Source organism: Apis mellifera, linkage group LG1 (assembly GCF_003254395.2).
Source record: "Apis mellifera strain DH4 linkage group LG1, Amel_HAv3.1, whole genome shotgun sequence".
NCBI lineage: Eukaryota > Metazoa > Arthropoda > Insecta > Hymenoptera > Apidae > Apis > Apis mellifera.
The window spans coordinates 25,638,181-25,659,425 of record NC_037638.1 but is presented as its reverse complement, the minus strand read 5'-3'; the positions used below and the strand labels follow the sequence as shown (position 1 = coordinate 25,659,425).

At 39.9% G+C, this 21,245-nt stretch overlaps 1 protein-coding gene across 1 annotated transcript in view; it reads left to right on the top strand.

Annotated features, from left to right (window-relative positions):
• LOC102655243 overlaps positions 1-20,018 on the top strand; it is a 186,229-nt gene extending 166,211 nt beyond the window's left edge. Inside the window, exons 4-6 of the mRNA XM_016916682.2 lie at positions 124-246; positions 2,879-3,067; positions 17,629-20,018. Of these exons, the coding sequence (XP_016772171.1) occupies positions 124-246; positions 2,879-3,067; positions 17,629-18,893 (1,577 nt within the window). The 3' untranslated portion in view covers positions 18,894-20,018. The remainder of the gene's footprint in view (positions 1-123; positions 247-2,878; positions 3,068-17,628) is intronic.
• Positions 20,019-21,245: the final 1,227 nt, after the last annotated feature.

Here is a 21,245-nt window from a genome sequence, read left to right as displayed (position 1 = left end):
ATGCGAATAAAAATTGGATTTCGATGGTGACGAAATAGATAATTCAATCGCAGGATGGAAAAGTTTTCCATCTCCCTTGCGAACGATGTCTTTAACGGTGAATATTTGTTTGTCGGTTCGCAGAGCACACTTGCAAGGACTTCCGATGCACCCAGAACGAATTTTGCATCGAGAGGGATCTCCTTTGTGACGGCGTGAATCACTGCGGCGACGAGTCCGACGAGGCTACCTCCACCCTCTGTGCCAGTAAGTTCTAATTACCACCGATTCATTTTCCAGAGACCCTTCTCCCTCGAGGAGAGAGAGAGAGAGAGAGAGTGAGAGAGGGATCTTTTCGGATTTCAAATGAAATACGCCGCGGGCAAATTGATTTGTAATCGAACCAGGATGGGATCGCCGAATTCTTACCTCAAATACCGCCGTTTAAACTTCGATTCCTAACTTTTCAAACCGATTTCACAATGATCGGAATATATATTTTTTTTTAATTCGAATAAAGTTTGGATTAATCGGAGTATTTTTTTTTTTTAGAGCAAACGATTGAAAAAGATTCGTGGAAATATAAAATTACCATGAAATTGATATCGCTTTGAAATATTTATTAATTTTGATCGAATTTTCATTCCGATTAATCGTTTCGATAATATCCGCAATAAAGTAATAATCTGTTGCGGCATTGTACAAAGGGAATTTCAAAGAAAAAACAAAATATAGGAAAACGATAAAACAGCGAATAACGACGGAGGTCAGCAGCGTTTCCCGTTTTCACGAGAAACATTTTAATCAATTTCCGTACCCGTCGACGATCGACGGCCATTTCATTCCTTTCCCGCGATGTTAAAAATCTATTTTAACATCAGACGTATCGATTACGGTACGGTTTCGAATCGTGTGATCGAGCAACGAGTTCGTATCGATGTCGTGCCCCCGTTCGTTCATTATTTAAAAATTAATAATTCTGTTTCCTTGTTAATTTATAGTCATAAATTCGAGTCGATAGACGCGCAACCTCGTCGAGAGTTGAGGGTGGATGTTGGCAGTGGGTGATAAAGCAATGGGGTACATTCGTTACGCGACATTCAGAGATGTTGTAGATCGTCATCAATCATCGGCAAAATTCATAATCAGTGCGTAGTTAATGCTTTCATTTGAATAATTGTTGCATATCTTCGCGATTGGTATTCGTCACGCTGTTGCGAAGGAATTCGTCAAAGCGTCGTAAATTCGTCATAAATCAGTCATAAATCCGTTTTACTCCGTTGAATACGATCGAATTACAAAAAAAAAAGGATTCGTTGTGTCGGATAAACGTAGAAATACGTAGAAGAATAATAATGAAATAATTATGAAATTCTTTTGAATCTTCGATCTTTGGAAAAGATAACCGACCCGACCCGTGTTCAAAGCGCAGCCGAGCAGCCTCAAAGTACAAAGTCACCCGACTTTACGCGAAACTTATTTTTCCTCTTTCTCCTCTCTTTTCCTCTCTCTCTCTCTCTCGTCGCTTTCGCTATGGTAATAGCGTGTCGTACGACCCCTAATGATAAAAAAAAAAAGAGAAAAAAAGGTATACACACGGAACAGGGTATCGATCTCTCGATTCAACGAAACTGCGTGCACGTTTGGTTGCCAGAGGGCGGTTTCTGTGTTGGCCGCACTCTGGAACGCATTGTACAACGCCCGGGGGAATTAATTCTCTTCCATTGTCAGTTGACCCGACGCTTGCCAGCAAGATGAACTGCCATTGCTATTTTAATCGGGAGGGAAGAAAGGAGAAGCGTAACGTGGCTATGGCCACTTTGATTACGGGATTCGTGGAAAATTAGAAGAGTGATGTAAGGGGAAGAGCGATCGAACGAAAATAATAATCGTTTCCCCTCCGTTTCCTATATTTTGCTTTATACGATATATTTACGATGTTTGGATAGTCGAATGGTTCGCGATGTTCACAAATTATTCGTAACAAAATATGATACGTGTTACATACGTGTGGCAACCCCTCCCGGGCGTATATTTATTAATTTCACGTGATTGATGGTTTTGCTGGCGTGATGTCGTATAATATTTATCGAACTATCCCAAAATTAATAGCTCGAAGAGTTATTGACGTTTCTCTACCCGTTAACGCATTAAATAACCACAATATACACGTACTCGTTTGTTATAATCGTGTAACCCTTAGTTTCCTTCCGTGAATAATGGACAGTCATTAAAGGTATAACGATTTAACATATATATATAAAATCGAATTCTGTTGAATCATCCAACAAATAAACTTCTCCGATTATGTATCGCGTTTCGTTTCGATGTTTCAATTAAAAAAAAAAAAAAGGAAAGGAAATTAATTGGATAAATCCAATCACGATCTATCAAACGTTTAGATGTATAAAATATCAGAGATAAAAAAAAATAAACTTAATCTACTTATACCCAGACATCATTAATTCAGATTAATTTTTCAACTCGAAGTTTAAAATCTATTATACCGGATTATAACCATTCATATTCGATAAATTTTACAAAAACTTCAAGTTAAAATCAAACTAACGATTCTTTGACATAAGTGGATCAACTTTTCAAGAACGTTATAAAGCATCTTTTCACATCTTTATTAAAAGGAATATTCTTTTTAATAAAGCGGAATATGAATTCTTCTCATGAAATTCAATTCTCTTCTTCGGATCAGCCGGTAAAATATAATATAATCCCATTTGAAAGGAATAATTAACGACATTCATTCGCGTGTTCCGTTTAAGAAAACTTGAGGAAGCATCTGGAAGAACGTTGAAACTCTAAAAAATCCTTTAATAAGATACCTCTTTCTTTATCTCTTTCTCTACTCTAAAATGATTTAATTCTCGGTTAATTTCCTTCGCAGATTCCGAGGCATCGACGATCCTGGGTATGCAGACGATCTGGTTCGTGATCGCGCTGGTTTTCCTTATCCTGAGCGTGGCAGGCCTGGTCACGGCGGCGGTCCTCTGCTTCTGCAGGCAGCGTGCAGCAACCCCCAGGCACCCCCACAACGCGCACAACGCCCAGACTCATCCTCCGGTCAGCTTCCCATGTGAGTTTCGCAAAGAGCGCGCCCCGCGCAACCTCCTCCCCCGCATTCTCCTTCTTGTCGCGTCCGTCGTTGCGTGTCCTTCCACCCCTTCTTCCCGTTCCTTTCCCGTTTCCTATGGCCTCAACCAATCAACGATGAAATTTCCCCCGTTTCTCCACGGCGAACCGGGGATTTTATCCTCGAATTGAAAACTTAAGGGTCAGTCACCTGCTTTTTCGTGAATCTTCGCTTTTGTTCGTTTTTGTTTTTGTTTTTTGTTTCTTCGATCGTTCGCGGATCGAAGAGTCGAGAAAACGATGGATTTGGACGAATGAATATCGTTCAAAATAAGGAAAGTTTAATTTCGTATAATTCTTCACAGCAAAACGGGGATTTTGTCCTCAAATTGAAAACTTAAGGGTCAGCCACCTGCTTTTTCGTGAATCTTCGCTTTTTGTTTTTCTTTTTCTTTCTTCGATCGTTCGCGGATCGAGAAAACGAGTGGAGTGGATGGATTTGGACGAATGAATATCGTTCAAAATAAGGAAAGTTTAATTTCGTATAATTATAATTCTTCACAGCAAAACGGGGATTTTGTCCTCGAATTGAAAACTTAAGGATCAGCCACTTGCTTTTTCGCGGATCTTCGCTTTTGTTCGCTTTTTTGTTTTTCTTTTTCTTTCTTCGATCGAAGAGTCGAGAAAATGAGTGGAATAGATGGATTTGGACGAGACAGTTTGTACAATGAATATCGTTCAAAATAAGGAAAGTTTAATTTCGTATAATTATAATATAGGATCGATAAATGGATTATCACTTGAATATAAATAATATAATATAATTTTGTTTCCAGTGTTGCAAGAGTCATCGTTTATAAACGAAATTAAATTTTCGGCAAATAAATATAAATTTTCATTATGTATAGTGAATAACAAAGTGAAAAAAAAAAAATTAGAAGTTATTGGATATCAATTTGATTTCTCAAATAATAACATTGTAATTTTGTTTCCAGTGTTGCAAGAGTCATTGTTTATAAACGAAATTAAATTTTCGGCAAATAAATATAAATTTTCATTATATATAATGAATAACAAAGTGAAAAAAAAAATTAGAAGAAATAGAAGATATATTGACACGATACATCCTTTTCGTTAATCGTATCGAAAACGCGATCGAGGACGAGAGAAATGGAATACGGCGTCGTTGGATATCAATTTGATTTCTCAAATAATAACATCGTAATTTTTGCTTCCAGTGTTGCAAGAGTCATCGTTCATAATTGAAACTAAATTTTCTTTCGTTTGGCAAACAATATAATTTTTCATTACATATAATGAATAACAAAGTGAAAAAGAAAAATTAGAAGAAATGGAAGAATCGGATATATTGACACGATACATTCTTTTCGTTAATCGTATCGAAAATCGTATCGAGAATATGGCGTCGTTGGAGGATATCAATTTGATTTCTAAAATAATAACATCGTAATTTTGCTTCCAGTGTTGCAAGAATCATAATCGAAATTAAATTTTCTTTCGTTTGACAAATAAAAATATAAATTTTTATTATATATATATAATGAATAACAAAGTGAAAAAAAAATTAGAAGAAATGGAAGATATATTGACACGATACATCCTTTTCGTTAATCGTATCGAAAATCGAGGACGAGAGAAATGGAATACGTTGTTGGAAGGTATGAATTTGATTTCTCAAATTTAACGTTTAATTAGAGTCTCAAGACTCGGATCGGGACGGGGTCGAAGAGCCGATGAAACGAAGGATGCGCCGGGTTTGTGCCTCGTTAATTGTGTATAATTCGACGCGAATAGAAACAGCGCGCGCGATTTTAATAGGACGCCCGTGTATTAATCCATCAAAGCGTCGACTAATTAGTTTGACGCGGGATTAATTTAACGAGGGAGGAGGGGTTAAACTCGATGAAAGCTCCCGCGCTGTTCTCGCTGCGCGCCGTTATCCATCTTCCTCTTTTCGAAACGATCTAATTAAAAAAGGAGAGGGAAAGAGTTTATATTTTCGTTTCTCGTAAATTCTCGATCGATTTCGAACTCGATAGCGAATTGAAATTGCGATTCTGAATGATTCTGAACGTATCTCCCCTCCTCTCTCTCTCCTTCTTCTCAATTTGGAACTGGAAATAACCGTTGAACCGATCAGGATCGCGAAAGTTAATCAACTCGAGAATTATCCCTGTGGTGTAAGTTTGCCCGCTTCGTAAGTTTCAGTTACGTTTCCTTGTCTCTCCTAATTGTTTATTAGCCGGCCGCGCCTCCGAAGTCGTAGCACGGGGGTTTAGAATTTAGCGAAACGGAGAGGAGTTGTACGTAATACGGCGCGGAAATTGGCGCACCTGAGGCTACCGTTGCGCACGATATATTTAATAACGGATCTCCTTGAATCGAGAATACGGAATATCGTCGTAGATTCGTGTGGATTCGTATCGGGGATCAAGTTTGTTTCACGAGTTGCGTTATACGTTGTTGCCGATAGTGGCAAGTATCCGTGGATGGATTAATATCCCTTTCGCGAACGAGATTGGGATCTGAAATTGGGAAAAATAGTCGAGAATTGGAAATTAGAAATATTTTTTTCATTGTGGTTGGATCGTGGGACGGATGGATCGAAACGAAGCGAGAAGAGGGGTTGAAGAGGATGGTGAAATAAATATTTTCCACGAGTGTGATTTAAGGCTGTGAATTCCTTACGTTTGCTTTGACCACGGAATCGAGGTAAGCGTGTATTTCATTCAACGCGATGGTGGCTAACGCGAGCCACCATCCTTTCTTGAAAATTTATCCTCACCCTCGCGTGCGAATACGGTTTCACCGGTAAATACGTTTACGACCGATCATAAATTTCAACATTCGCTCTCGTTCAACCGCCCTCCATTTTCCATCTCTTATTCATCCTTATCATTATCATTGTTATTTTTATTGTTTCTTTTTTTCTCTTTCTCGATGTCTCTCTCAATTTTTACCATCGATCGAATCTATCGGTAATCTCTTGCATTAACCTGGTCAGCCGGTTCGGCGAGAATTTATTATTTTCCATTGGACTTTGGAACGGAACGGAAATTGCAGGGACGAGGAAAGCAAGGGGGCGCAACGAGTAATATATTAGGGGGGACACGTTTTATGTTGGCTCGTGTAAAATGGCCGGCGATAGGTGTCTAATACATTCCCGACGCGACAAAGCGTTCTTTATTTTCCACCGGCGGCGGTGGAACAGCACGAGGCAATGGGGAATAAAAGGAACGGAATCACGTGAAAATTGATGCGGCGCTCGGTGTATATTATTCGTAATGCAACGTGGGACAAAAAGGGAGAGGATATTAATAGCGGAGCGATAAAACTCGGCGGAATATAAAAATCGCCAAGGATTCTCGTTATTCTCGTTTGTTAATTGTTACGGACAATGGTTATTGTCGGGACGTAAATTTTTATATTCGTCTTTTTTTTTTTCCTACTTGGAAAATTCGAGATCAGTCGTAGGGAACGAATGCAGTGGAGGAAAGAAGAGTTTAAAGTTGCGTCGTGTCGCGTCACGTGTTGGTGTTCCTCCAGTTCCTCCAGAAAACTTCTATATTTTGTTACAGAGATAAAGAAAAGTTTGAAAGATGTTTGCCTCTGACTTTATGTAGCCAACGTGTACGGGATATAAAATACCTCGTAACACTTTGTACAGAACCGTTTGTAGTTTCGTGAGGATATTTAAATAATTACGATTTTTTAAGTGTGTATAAAAGAAACGGCAGAACAATTTTCTAAAATTTCACCCTTTTTTCACTTACCTTTCAGACCGTGTGAAATTTTTCATCCGCGATAAATAATTCGTCGAGCTTTTTCGTCGGAATTTAACTGCGTCGTATCGCTGTAAAATCCGCGGATTTTTAAAGGATTTCTAAGGGATACCTGGTCCAAAACCTTAAACCCTTGGAACGATTGTCGTAATAATCGGCGGCGAGGAAACGATAACCGGGGGCCGTTTAACGCGAGAAGCAATATCATCGTGATTTCATCGCGCTGTATAATTTTCCACATCTGGATCGGACGCGTTTTATAGAATATCGAACGAATACGTGGCTCGCTTGTAACGTTTCATTCATATAAACCGTATGGGGATTGTTCGCCGTAGAAATCACCACTTTCGCGTTTTCCAATCTCGTCGTTGCAACGATTGCAATTTTAAGACGATCGCCACCGATTTCGTGCTGTTTTTTTCTATTCGTCCAACCAGTTCTCAGTTTCGGGAGTGAGATATAAAAATGAAAACTGATGAATTTTCCTATTATCCACGGTGATATTAGCGAAATGGGTCACCGATTTCCCCTCCCTTTTTCCATATCGAATATTTCTAATCTTCGCGCGTGACAAATTCTTTTCGTTACGAAATAAACTTTTTTTTTAATTCGAAATTGTTATTACTGTCGCAAATGTCGTTCGATACCGTTGTTGTTTCCATCGATTACACTTATCACGGGCATAATTGCGCCTAATCTTACAATCACGTTATGCATCACCGTAATCGCATTACGATCGTTGCGTTGGCGCGCATGGAATCATAGTTAACCTGGTTGATCAAAAAAAATATACCATCCCCCGTTAAGCTTCCGCTAATTTTATTCCCAGTTCAAATCGACGTTATTGATAATACGTACAAATATCAAACGTGCGTATTTATAGAGAATATTAACAAATAATAGCGGTACAATTATCGACTTCCATTGATCACTGCATAAGCTAACGCAATTATTCGCATATTGTCACATATTCATTCGAGCGCATGTGTTATAATATTGCGAACCGTGTTGTTACGATTCTGAAATCATTATCTCTAAAATTAAAAAAAAAACAATCATCACTTACACGTATGAATGGAAATTTTACAATTTTCACAAAAGCTGTATAAAAATTTCAATGTTCTCCTTCTCTTTTATTCACCGTTTATTTCTTCCATTTTTCTTTTCTTTCTTTTCTTTTTTTTTAAATCGATTAAAATTGTATATATATATAGACAGACACATATAGCAGATGTCAGCGTTTCACGGAGTAAATAACTGGCGATTATTATGGGCAAACAGCTGCATCTATCATTCGGGCAAAAGCGGGCCGGTGAATTTTAAGTCCGTGGCGATTAATAACGCATTGTCGTGTATTGTAATGCATATTGCACGGAATTAAACGTAACGTATGATCGACCGCAAATTCATTTTTCACCGTGATATGCGATCGCTTTTGAACGCGTACACACACGAGAGGAGGCGGGGAGGGGGAGGGGTATCGTGACGGCAAATATTAACCGGCGATACGCGGTATCGGGCGCGGCATTAATTCGAAGATCGAGGGGACCCTCTCTTTGCACGGAATTGTGTGGAATATTTGCGATATTTGCAACTCCTCGACTCCTTTGCCGTTGCCGTTTCGTTGTTAAATGGCTACCACAATTAAGAGCGGAGAAAAGAAAGAATCGTGGAAAAGGGGATTGATTGGAAGGATTAAGTTTGTCAATTTTCAAATTTTCGGCTTGTTGTCAGAAATTGTGTAAGAGTACACGCGAGATTGAAATATTTTCTCAACAAGATTTCAATCGATCGAATCGAATATTTTATTTAAAAATAATTGTAAATGGCGAAACGAGTGATAATCTGGTTAATGAAATATAATTGGTGAATATGATGTATATATATAAGCATTGTCATGGAAGAATAAGTTCTTGTCTAAATGCGGATTGTTTTCTAATCAATTTCTTGGCAGTAAAATGTTACGATATATTCTCGTTTTAGAAAAGAATAATCAATTATTTTCTTTACAGACCACTTGCAATCACTATAACTTTTTTCGTAACGATTTTCATTAACGTCCAACCATTGTCCATATCCATTTCATATCAAAGATTATAACTCTATTCAAAAATGGACTTGCAAATTTTTGATCTTCTTTGTCCAATTTTTTACCCATTGTACCCAAATGAATGTCTGAAAATTGTCATTGGAGATATATCTAATTCTGCTTTCAGTTCGCCTTTCGATTTATCTCCGTTTAATATCATATTGTTTTCAAGATTTCCAAACTTGAATTTTTGAAATCACCGTCGAACGATCCTCCCATAGAATCTTATCTAAAAACTGACCTAATATTTCGATACTTGCTTCAATCTGAACACTTGATCCAGCTCAAACTCGTAGTAGAAGTAATATTTTAAAATCGTTCGCTTTTCAAGAAAATCGATACAAAAAAGAAACATAAATAACGTGGAAATATGCTAAACAAAATACAGGTTAAGTAGAAGCTTATGAGTTATGATTTAGTCGTTTATTCTAAAATTGGCAACTTGATACGACGCAATAATTGTCCGAGTAAATCATCGATCCAAACCTTTTAATATCTTTGAATTTAATCGAAATTTAGCGCTACCTCGATCATCGAACACGGAGAGCGTTCCACCTTTCTAACCAACAGCGGATCAATTCACATTTGATGTAATTAGAGAATCAACGATTAGAATCAACGTCATATTTTCGAGAACCAGCTCCGGTTCTTCATATATCACAGTTATTTAGAAAGCCGGTGCAATGGAATTAAAGGAGGACGGAATAAAGGAGTAAAGGTTGTGGTGGAAATAAAATGGAAGTACAGCGAAGTTTTCATTAAAGTATCGATCGCGTATTCGTTAACGAGCGTACTTTTTTTACTTTAAACCTTTTGAAGTCCGCGCATTACAACGCTCGTTTGTCCGTGCAAACGAACCGAAATATTTCTTGACGAAACCTCGCGAAAAGTCGCGTCGATTTTTCAATCCTTTCCTCGACGATCGATCGATCAGATCGGTTGGAAAGGTAAAAGAAGGAATACCAAGGACGCGAGGAAATTCTCGGCTTCCTTATCAATCGTTTACGCGATATTCGTGCATTAAGAGGGGAAAGTTTAAGAGGAGGAGAAGGAGGAAGGAGTTTTACATCTTCGTTCGTTTGGGAAAGTTGAAGTACTCGCGATGGAAGTTCCGTGGCGGGCGAACTTTTTCATCCTGGCGTGGAAATATTAAAAAGGAAAGGGAAAAGGATGGAAAATCAACGTTTCGTTTCTTTGTCATTGTTTTAGTTTCGCGATCGTTCGCGTTCGGTTTCAGCGGAAAAAAACTTCTTCGAAAATAGATGGAACTTGTTAAAAGTTTTCTTTTGTACGATCTTTTGTGAAAGAGCAATGGAAATGGTAGAAATAGCCCAAGAAAATTGGATAAATATAATTAAACTTCGTAATAACCGAGGGACAACTAGTCGACAACAGTCGATATTTGCTTAATTTAATTCGATCCCTCTTTGAAAAAGATGTTTCTGTCGAGGCAAATAAACGAAATAATATCTCATCCCCGCGAGTTTCCTAAAATATCTCTCTGTAACTTGATATCATCGTGTCAAGAGTACATTCTTCCTTCGTTCCTATCCTCTTCCACTATTTTCTTCCTCCATTGTTTCCCCATCTATATCTTCGAGGACAATACTCTCAGTTGGCGACACTCTCTTTCGTCGCACTCATCCATCTATCGTTCAAGAAAATAAACGAGTCATCGATAACACGTGGATACGAATTTTGCCACGATTTTAAATATGATAATAACGTGAAATGGTAATTAAGAAAGTCCACTTTTCAACTGTGACAATATATATGTGACAATAATGGCGAGAGAGAGCTTTCATATGATGGAGAAGTGAGAAAAAAGGCCTCCAAACAAAGGAATATGATATTATGTGAGGAGGGATGCGCTCCGATCGGAGATTTATATTTTATACAAAAGAACAAACAAGTATTGATTTTGCTACATTTCTACCCTATCTCAATATATGTATTAATAATACACGTGCAAATAATAAATTCCCCTTTTCTTCCACGATCTTTTGACCGAATTTGAATCACTTTACCGTTCGTGGCGTCATCCGAAAGAGCGTTATTCTGTTTTTGAGAAAAGTTAGGACGAGAGTTTCCACTCCTATATGCAACAATTTCAAACTATATGGCGTGTAGTCTGCTTGCATTCCAGCTACTGAAACGGTTTGTGCGCCACAGGAAGAAAACTCTGTATCTCACATGGAGAAAGTGGTAGCAAAGATTTGAAGCAGGAAATTTTAATTTGGACGACGATTTAGTTCGGATGCACCGAGAAAATTGGACCAGCGATATTCTGAAACGATCTCGTGGCTGATTTAAACAATAAAATCTTGAATTTGGAAAGAAGAAAAGAGAGGAGATGAAGAGCTTATTTGCACACCTAATATACATTCGATCGGTGATCGAAGGAAAGGGGATGGTTTGGAGATTAAAAAGACGATCTCTTTCCCTTAATTTCCGTCCGTCGAATGATTCAACCTTCGGCCGATTGTTCACGCGAGACGTTATTCGGATCGCGAGACGTTAATAAATCTTGCGATACCTCTCCCCCTCTCCCCTTTTTCCCACGTTATCAAGTCGCCGCGCTCCATTAAATCGGGACTGTTGCAGGCAGAACACCCTTTTCCAACCCCTCCCCTTCTTCTTCTTCTTCTTCTTCTTCGCGTATTTCCTCTTCCTGTTCCTCCCTCCTCTTCCTGTTGCCTGCGAGGTCGATCAGGTCGAGCCGAGTGACGCGAGGAAAATGTAAATAAACCTTCGAAATGTAAATGGACCGAGGGATAATCGGGTCGGGATGAATCATTTTTCAGGACATTTCTCTTAATAGGCTGTTGCGTATTGCACGAAGTGAAAGAGGGAGAAAAGGAAAAAAAATTCGATTTGATTCGATCGGGTGAATTGGAAAGTGAAAAAAGGGGAAATATTTAGAGGAATTAGAAGAATGTTTGTTGAAATTTCCATGTTAAAACGAATTGTGGAGGAAAATCGGGGAGGGAAAAGGGGGTCGTTGATCGATTCCATCTGTATTGTGAGGTGTCCTTTTTGCAGTTGGGGTAAATCGGGGCGAGTAATGGGGCGGGTCACCGGGTCGCGTTCTTGTTTGTTTATCAGCCGTTTGTTCTCCGTGCTCGAAATCTCGTGGATCTCTCGAGCACGGTTCAATTCGGCAGCGAGCCCCGTTTCCCAGCTTAACCTACATTTTTCGTTACGAAATACCCCCCATCAATGATATCTAGTCTCTGAAACGGAAGCAACCGATTAAACGTTTCACTCGGAAAGGATTGACCTTAATATCGCCTCACCTTTTCTTCTCTCAGGGATCTGTTAACATTTCCTCCAAATTTAGTGTCGCTCGATTTAAAGCATTTCACGATGTAAAATAATAATATCTAACTTTATGCGAAAAATAAAAATTCCACGATTAGTTTCTCATCGATTATCCCCGAAAATGGAAGACGAATGTTTGTTTGCTCTTCGTACATAAAATATATCCAACTTTGGTAAAGGTAAAGGGAACGATACAAATCGAAAATTCCTCCTCGATGCATGCAAAACAATCGCCTCATTCCAGAAAGCAAAAACATCCCTTTCTCGTCGATTATCACTCGACTCGCGAAGAGGAAACGCGCGATTCCGCTGCTCTTCGCTGCAAAATACATTCCAACTTTGGGAAAAAGTAGGGAAACGAATCGACAAAACAATATTTAAAATTCGCAAAACAGTCACAAAGCAAAGCTTTTCTCTTCTGAATCGAAGAAACGAATCCCCGTGCATTTTTTCTAAATTTCATTCAATTATCGTTCGATAATTCCACCGCCTTATCGCTAGAGAGAGGGAGAGAGAGAGCGTTCCATCGCAATTCGTTTGCGGTCGTTTCGCGATAACCGGGCAACGAGGTTTGATTTATAACGGACGAACGGTTGCGTAGGAGGGCGAGGAAACAAGCCAGGATTTTTCGCATTCGGCCGACGAGCGACAATTGTTTCCGCCCGACGATCGCTCTCCTCTCGCGTCGTGCGGTCGCGTTCTAGCGTGTCGCTCGACCGTGAAACGCATTTTATTCGACGGGGATCACGCGCACTTTCCTCCCGTTTCGCCGAATCTCGAATTCCGGCTCGTTTCACCGCGGCCAACGTTTGTAAAATTTCGCACGACGGACGTGGCCTCGGTCCGACGGAGATGGGCAAAGGATGGGCGGATAATTGCCGGCAGAGATTGTTGACGTTGATGACGTTAATGGAAGGAGAGGAGGAGATGTCGAGTGTTTGAAAATAGGATAATTGTGAGGTTTTGTTTCGAGACGAAATTTGTCATTTCCTTCGTTGATTCTTTTTTTTTTTTTTTTCAATCGAATAGAAGGAATCGTTGTTGACAACGAAAGAGAGTTTTTGAAAATAGGGAAATTGTAAGGATTTGTCTTTGAAAGGAAAGGAAACGAAATTTTTTATCGAATTGAATGTCGAGTCTTTGAAAATTGTCTTTGAAAAATTTTGTTTTTGCGGAGGAAAGGAAAGGAAATTTTTTATTTTCCTTTGTTCTTTGATTTTTTGAATCGAATTGAGGAAATCATTGTTGAAATTGAAAGACGTTCTTATTCTTTATCGTCCTTATATTCTTCAAATTTCGAATTTTTAGATCTTGCGCGTAGATAACAACTTGCTATACCAGTTCAATGGATAATTGGAGAGTTTCAATCGAATGAATGAATGCAATGCGCGACGAAGGATTTTAAATTACGTGTCACATTAAATTGAAACGATAAATTTATTAAGCGAAATTATTAAGCGTGGAGAGTACTCTAACCGTGCTCTGCGACAAGTCGGAGTGAAATTCTATATGACAACTGTCCAAGCTTTCCATCCGTCCAATTGGATAAGTCCCTCATTTTTATCTATAATTTATCCCTAGCTGTGAAATATTTATCAAATCGCCGTATAAGGGAATCGACGAAACGACGAATGATTTTTCCTCTTATCAGATGGAGATCGACTTCTCGTTTGATCGCTCGATTTAATCAACGGATTGTTGTTTGTTGTTGAGGAGAGGCAGCGAGATATTTGTTCCCCGAATAACGTTATTGGGGGGAAGAGAGGGCAAGATTCAATTCGTATTTAATTTTATACCCAATAACGCGTTATTTGATTACCCTTCCTGTTTGACGCGGCCCGCTTCCTCGTGTCTGATCAACGCGTCTGATTCCACTTGACGTAGTCCTGCGATTCGATTTATACCACTACACGTAGTAGTGGAGGACCTGTCAACTATTCAAACTGAATTTTGTTTCTGTTGAAATATCGTTATCGCTGGAAATTTAAAATAATTATCGAAAAAAAGAATAAGAAGCAAGAATATATCTTGTTTTCACTTTAAATTGCGGGAATTTTGAGCCACTGTTTGAGCGAATAATTCGTGGAAAGGTCGATTCTCTCGCCCTCTCGTCATCTCCCCGTGTAAAATTATACGTAATTAATATGCAGCGCACGTAATTTCCACGTAAAGTTAGAAAATCTGATTATATATGGCTTTTAAACAAGAGTACGTATAAACGATGATAATACGAAATAAACAGAAAAGTGACTAGTGAAGCTAATTCCAATGATTGACGACGATTGCTCCTCTTCTAATTTTACGTAAACGAAAGAGATAACACGTTCCATATGTGAAAATTTCTAAATCGATATCATCGAAGGATTATTTCTAATCCATTTTCGTCGTACATTTTTCGTACACGATGGCCGATAAAGAAATATATAGAACTTGGAGTAAGTAGAATCATTTCACTGTGCATCCTCGAGAAAAGTTGTTAAAGAAATTGTTGTTGTCCAAAAGGGGAAACGTCGGAAAGGAAAAACCGTCGATTTAAGTCGAAAGTAAATTTTCAACTTGTCTCGAAACTTGTCTCGGGAAGCGGGAGCAAGTTCTTTAGCAACCACGTTGCTTAAGGTTGTTGCAACGTGGCTGGAAAAATGGAGGAGGAAGGCTGGCAAGGGAAAGTCTCGAAAAGAAAAGGAGGAAAACGAGGAAGAATGTTGTCAGGTTGACAAGCGATGCTGGACTCTGGCCTCGTTCCAGAGTCGGATTGATCGTAAATCCATTATTATTGTTGTTATTATTCCTTTAACGATTTAATTCATCGAAGTCTTGGAGTAGAATGATAACGAAACTTAAAGTTAGCAAGTTAAGTATTTCGAATGGAATAATTTGCGCAAAATTTATTCGAAAATCCTTTGATCCACCGATCATTACATTATCGAAAATAACGAGGTGGTGGAGGCTTAGCCAAGGTTAATTGGCTATTTAATATTTTATTTATTTAAAAGCCACGTATCCTGGCGGAATTTTCAACGGAAAGCGCATTGATCCTAGTGGTAATTACGCCAGTGTTGCGCCAAAACGATTTCCATAGAGAGAATTCCAAAATAGCAGTGTTACTCGGTATATCTGGTAATATTTGAATTTGTGATTGTGCCGAAGGAAACGAGATTACGTTTTCCTTTGCTATTGTGCGCAACGTCCTAAGAATAGAAGAACGAAATGAAATAAAATAAAATAAAATAAAATAAAATAAAATTTTCTCTTGCGTCGTGTAAAAATATAGAAATTTGGAATTTCATCAGTTTTACTTTCGTATTTTCGTCCAATTTTTTTTTCTTCCCTTCTCCGCCTATTTATTTTTCAACAATTGATTATTTTTTCAGATTTTTTATCATAACAAGCTTGTTTTTCCAGCGTCCAGTCTCTCTCTCTCTCTCCCCGTATTTTTAACAAGCTAATTCTTTTCGAGGTCACTGTTTTAATATCGGGAAAAGCATTGTATACCGTTACTTCCACGTTGCATAACGCATTCACGTTGCATAAACGTTCTTCTCTGCGAAATTCGAGCAACCGATTCTCAAAGGTGCATTCATTACTCCTCTTTTTCAATGGATTTAGAACGCAGATACCGATCCATGAATTTCAATCAAACGTCTATATTCGTGTATATATATATATATATTCATCGTACGACCATTTTTTTTTTAATCTTCGCAAAATTGCAAAACGTTTCGTCGTACGATTTTACAGCTTCGAATACGTGCTCTCGTCGCATTGGTCTCTTTTGTCGCAAAAATTGATCCTATTCTTTCTCAATTTTTTTTCTCTCTCCAATCTCAGTCCATCGAGAATCGAGGGTATCGATGGCGTTCTTGATCGATAATCGATACTGAAGCGCGTAATTGGGACAACTGTAGGCGGTTCTCTCGAAACGAACGTAAAAGTGTTTTTTGGCCGTGATTCGCATTCACGGCGGTACGCTCCTCTCGAAAGTACGCCTACGAGGAGAATACTAAGCGAAAGTTTCACCTTCTGGCGGCGGAAACGCGCGTCCACTTTCACGGCCACTTCCGAAACAAATATTCCAGTCATCTTTCTCCGTGCCGAGAACTTTCGTGTTCGATATCTCCGCCTCTATTATTCCTTTATTAATCGTTTGTCGATAAATTTTTTACTTTGCTTCTTTTACAGAGATAGCTCGTAGATTTCGAAACGAATGTGTCGGACGATTTTTTAAATAATGCGTTGCGTTTTTTTTTTTTAAGTTCGCTGCTCGATATTCATGGAAATACTACAATAGATAGAGAAGGGGGGGCAATTTAAATTTCTCGCAAACTCGTTGAATAAATCTTTGCTAATACCTGTAAGGCACGCTAATAAATATTAAATTTCATAAAGAACGACGTGAAACTTTAACGCAACTTTAAATGAAACTAGGAAAATCAATTTTTTAATAACTCGTCTCTTGGAAATTGTAACAACGAGCTTATCGTAAATCGAATCAACGGCAATTTCGTTCGATCGAACGAAAGTTTAAACCGCGAATCGAAGCGATATTCAAGCCGATGACGTCCTTCATATTCGCATACGTTCGCGTGACTAACCTCAATGACATTAAAAATTGCCTCGAACGGCGTGCTAACTTCCTCTTACGTAGCGACCATAATTGCTCGCTATTTCCATGTATCAAATATAAATACGTGTTTTCGACGAGGCGATTAGCGCGATCCCAACGACTTTATACTTTATCTACGCGAACGAACGATACAACATCTCTTCTATCCTTCTCGTGTTCGAATTGGAAGAAGAAAGAGAAAAGAAAGAGAAGGAAGGAAGGAAGGAATCGAAGATAAAATTGAACGAAATTGATCGTCGACGTGGCTATCTAATCCCGGCGAATTCCCACATGACAACCGCGATATCTCATCCGCGAAAATCACGCGCGAGCGTGTCATCATCGATTTCCGCGCCGAACGCGTGCGCGAGGAACACGACGTCGCCGGTTATCGACAGACTCGCGATTTACCCGCCTCCAATCTTCCTCTCCGTTCCTGCACCGTTACCGATCCGTTTCGCCTCGCACAGACAATGCCTCCATTCGGACCCGTTCGATGTCCTCCTCCTCCTCCTCCTGCTGCCGCTGCTCGTCATCGATCGATTCGTCGCAGATCGATCGAGCCGAAAGGAAAAAGGGGAAGGGAGAGAAATACTGTGGAACGGAATACAGCGAGTACGTGGTAATAACAGCACTGGTAGTATTAATAATAGTAGTGGTAATGACAGTCGGATTGGCTCGACCTTAGCCGAGGCGCGTAAATGAGCGATCGAGGCGAAGGTGGCGCGTGCATCGATCGTGGTAATGAGACGAGGCGCGTTGCCCCTCTTTAGGAATTCGAGGCTCGCGCGGAAGGCGGCGGTGGTACGTGGCGCGGATCGAGTTTCCCTGGTCGCGGACGACGCCAGTTTCGTGGCGGCAGTCGAGCGTAATCAGCCCCAACGGCGCGGCCGCTGCTCTGTGGAGGGTAGCGCGGTGGACCACCACCGCCAACATGGTGCAGCGTGCTCCTCGCGCCACGCGGTCGTCGAAAGCGGTGGAAAGCGTTCTCGTTCTCGCGCTTCTTCTCTTCGCCATTTCTCCGTCCTCCAACGCCTCGATCCCCCCCGAATCGCTACCGCTGGCGATCGGTAACACGTTGGAGCAGGGCAGGGATTACTTCATAGGCCCTTGCCTGGTGAACACGAATCAGACGTGCCCCGACAAGGAAGTGACGTTCTTCCTGTTCACGAAGAGGAATCCGAAAGCCTGGCAGCAGATATTCGTGGACGGGAGCGGGTCGAACTTGGGGCGGACGAATTTCAATGCGTCGAACCCCACCAAGATCGTGGTGCACGGCTACGACTCGGACATGGAGCTGTCCTATCTGGTGGACGTGAGGAACGAGTACTTGAAGAGGTACGATTACAACGTGATAGCCGTGGACTGGCATCGGTTGGCTACGGCCCCCTGCTACCCGATCGCCGTGCAAAACGTGCCCCACGTGGGCGATTGTTTGGCCCAGTTGGTGGAGAGGCTGAGGGACGAGGGGGCGGAGGACGTGCACGTGATCGGGTTCAGCCTGGGGGCGCACGTGCCCGCGTTCGCCGCCAACGCCCTCAGCCCTTACAAGATGTCGAGGATCACGGGCCTGGACCCGGCCATGCCGTTGTTCGTCACGGTGGACAAGCGGGACAAGCTGGACGCCTCTGACGCCCACTTCGTCGACGTGTTCCACACGAACGCGTTCATCCAGGGCAAGGTGGAGACGAGCGGTCACATAGACTTCTACATGAACGGGGGTATCAATCAGCCCGGGTGCTGGGAGGGGTGGAGGCCGTTCGAGTGCGACCACCACAGATCCGTCATGTACTTCGCCGAGTCGATAAACACGGACGTCGGTTTCTGGGGCTGGCAGTGCGGGGGATTCACTTTGTACCTGCTCGGCCTCTGCCCCCCGAGGTATCCGGCCGTGCTCGCGGGCGACAAGGTGGACACGAGCAGAAGGGGCTTCCATCTCGTGAGAACGAACGCGTACAGCCCCTACGCGATGGGCAATTTCAGCGTGAACAGGTTGGACGTGTACACTCTGTGAGGCGTCGAGGGGCGGCGGGGAAGAAGAACGCTGCGCTCTTACGTCGTCGCGGACGGAACGTGGAAAATTCCGTGGAACGTATGAATTTATTTTTCGAAAGAAACAGAGGCGCGTTTATATCGTTAGAGCTCTCGTTATTTCCGCAATTGCTGCGCGTCGCTCCCGCGAGCGTGAGAGTCGGTTGAAAAAAAGCGTTCCGTGTCAAGGTCAGGGGAGCTCCGCCATCTGCTGTTAATCGATAGCTAGTGTTCCGCTAGTGGGGGAGGAGGGAGGGGAGGGGAAGCGTAGTGGGGCTGTCCGGCCGCATTGCTCGCATTTAGAACTTGATTCCTTATCGATCGTTCGCTCGAAATTTCGAATAAAATTCCGAGTTTTGTTTTTTTTTTTTGTTTTTTGTTCTGGAAGGGCTCGATTTTCGTCAAAGGATGAGAACGATCTCTTTTTTTCTTTCTCTTTTTTGGGAGAGGTTATTACGTTAAGTTTTATTTCTTTTTTTTTTTTTGTTTAGATTAGAATTGCGTTTGAAACGTAAAATAAGGAACGAACGTTAAAGACGATTACTCGTTTGATTTATAGTCGCGCTGCATTCTCGATAGCAACATGACCGATAGCTCGTTACGTTGATTTTGCGATCGTAAATACAACGAATAAATTTGAATTAAACGAATTCGTAATAACGGACAAATCTCAACGCGTTCCAATGTTATCGACGATGAAATAATTATAATTTAACGCGATCACCTATAGTGAAAAAGTAATCGTCTTAAATTTTTGCATCGTTCTTTATTTAACGTTATATACCGTCTCTGTAAGAATAGCATAGTTGCATCAATTTTAAAAGATAAGAGGATTCGACTGACGATCGACGTTACGTAATCTCCTTACGTAACGATGCGTCTCTAATAAATTTCTGTTTTAACGCTAAATTTAACGCGTCGATAAAGCGAATAAAATTTTAAGACTGTGTAAGAACAAAAAAAATTTATTCCGACGATACGTTCCCATTGTTTATCTATATTCGTTATCGATAGATTTATTGGATTTTACACTTTATATATATACATTTATAAATATTGTGTGTAAATTATGATGCAATGAAAATAAGAGGGATTATTTATTCTTTAATTCGTTCTTTCATTCGAATTTTCATGCCTAAATTTCTATTTGTCTTCCTCTCGTCGTCACACGTCGTATCTTTAATTATCGATTTATGGAAAAATTGCAAATAATTATCGCACGATACAATGTAATGTAATATCTTTTTACTTTAATACGTGTATGTCTAACTTGATAATTTAATTGCGTTATCATCGGAAATAGGTATCGTTTTCGATAACAGAAAATTCTGAATCATTGCATTCGCAATTAAATTTGCAAAAGTGTTGTCATTCCTTACGAGAAGAAAAATTTTCACGGTTTCATTAATCTCGAATATAACATATTATTTATTTATTTATTTATTTATTACATTAAACTCTAAAATTTTTATATCCAATAACAAATTTCAAACGTTAAACTATTTAAAGCAATACGTGACGAGATAATTGATCGACTACGTTGATAGTGAAATCATTTCTAAATTAGAATAAAATAAAATACAAGCTTTATAGAATTAACGTGCACGTTCAATCGAATTCCACTCTGATTTCGCAATGATCGAGCGCAATGTTTGTCTATTTCGAGGAAAAATTGATAAGATTATATAAAATAATTAAAAAAATCAATCCGATAATCTGAAATAATTTATTTGCACGATAATCTGTTATATATTATATTACATGTTGAATCTTTCTTTTTTTTCACATATATTTGAATTCCTTTTCGACATTTAACTCGACATTTAACTTTCTTTTTTTTTCACATATATTTGAATTCCTTTTCGACATTTAACTCGACATTTAACTTTAAAAATAATATTAATCAATCATTCACGTGTACGTATTTATATTCCAGTTACGATTCCTCGCTCGTAAATATTTTTCACTTTAAAAACCCATTTAATTATCTTATTGAAAAATATGCAAATCCGTGAAAGATAAGGGAAAGGAAGTGTGGTGGACGACGCTTCGCTTTGATATTCGAAGAACTTCGATTTCTCGCCATTTCACGAAGTCTGGTATCTTCTTTTTTTACGACGTAAAAAAAAAACAATAGTTGTCGCAATTATGTACCATCTGTTTCCCATACTGCGCAAAATATTTTACACAACTGTCGTCGTTCTTCTTTCGCAACGATTAAAAAGACGGAAGAAAAGAAGAAGAAAAAAAAAAGTTGATCGAGCATAAATCGATGAGGGAGCAACATTGACGAGTCTAAGAAGAATTTATGGAACACGGTGCAAAGACCTTTGGG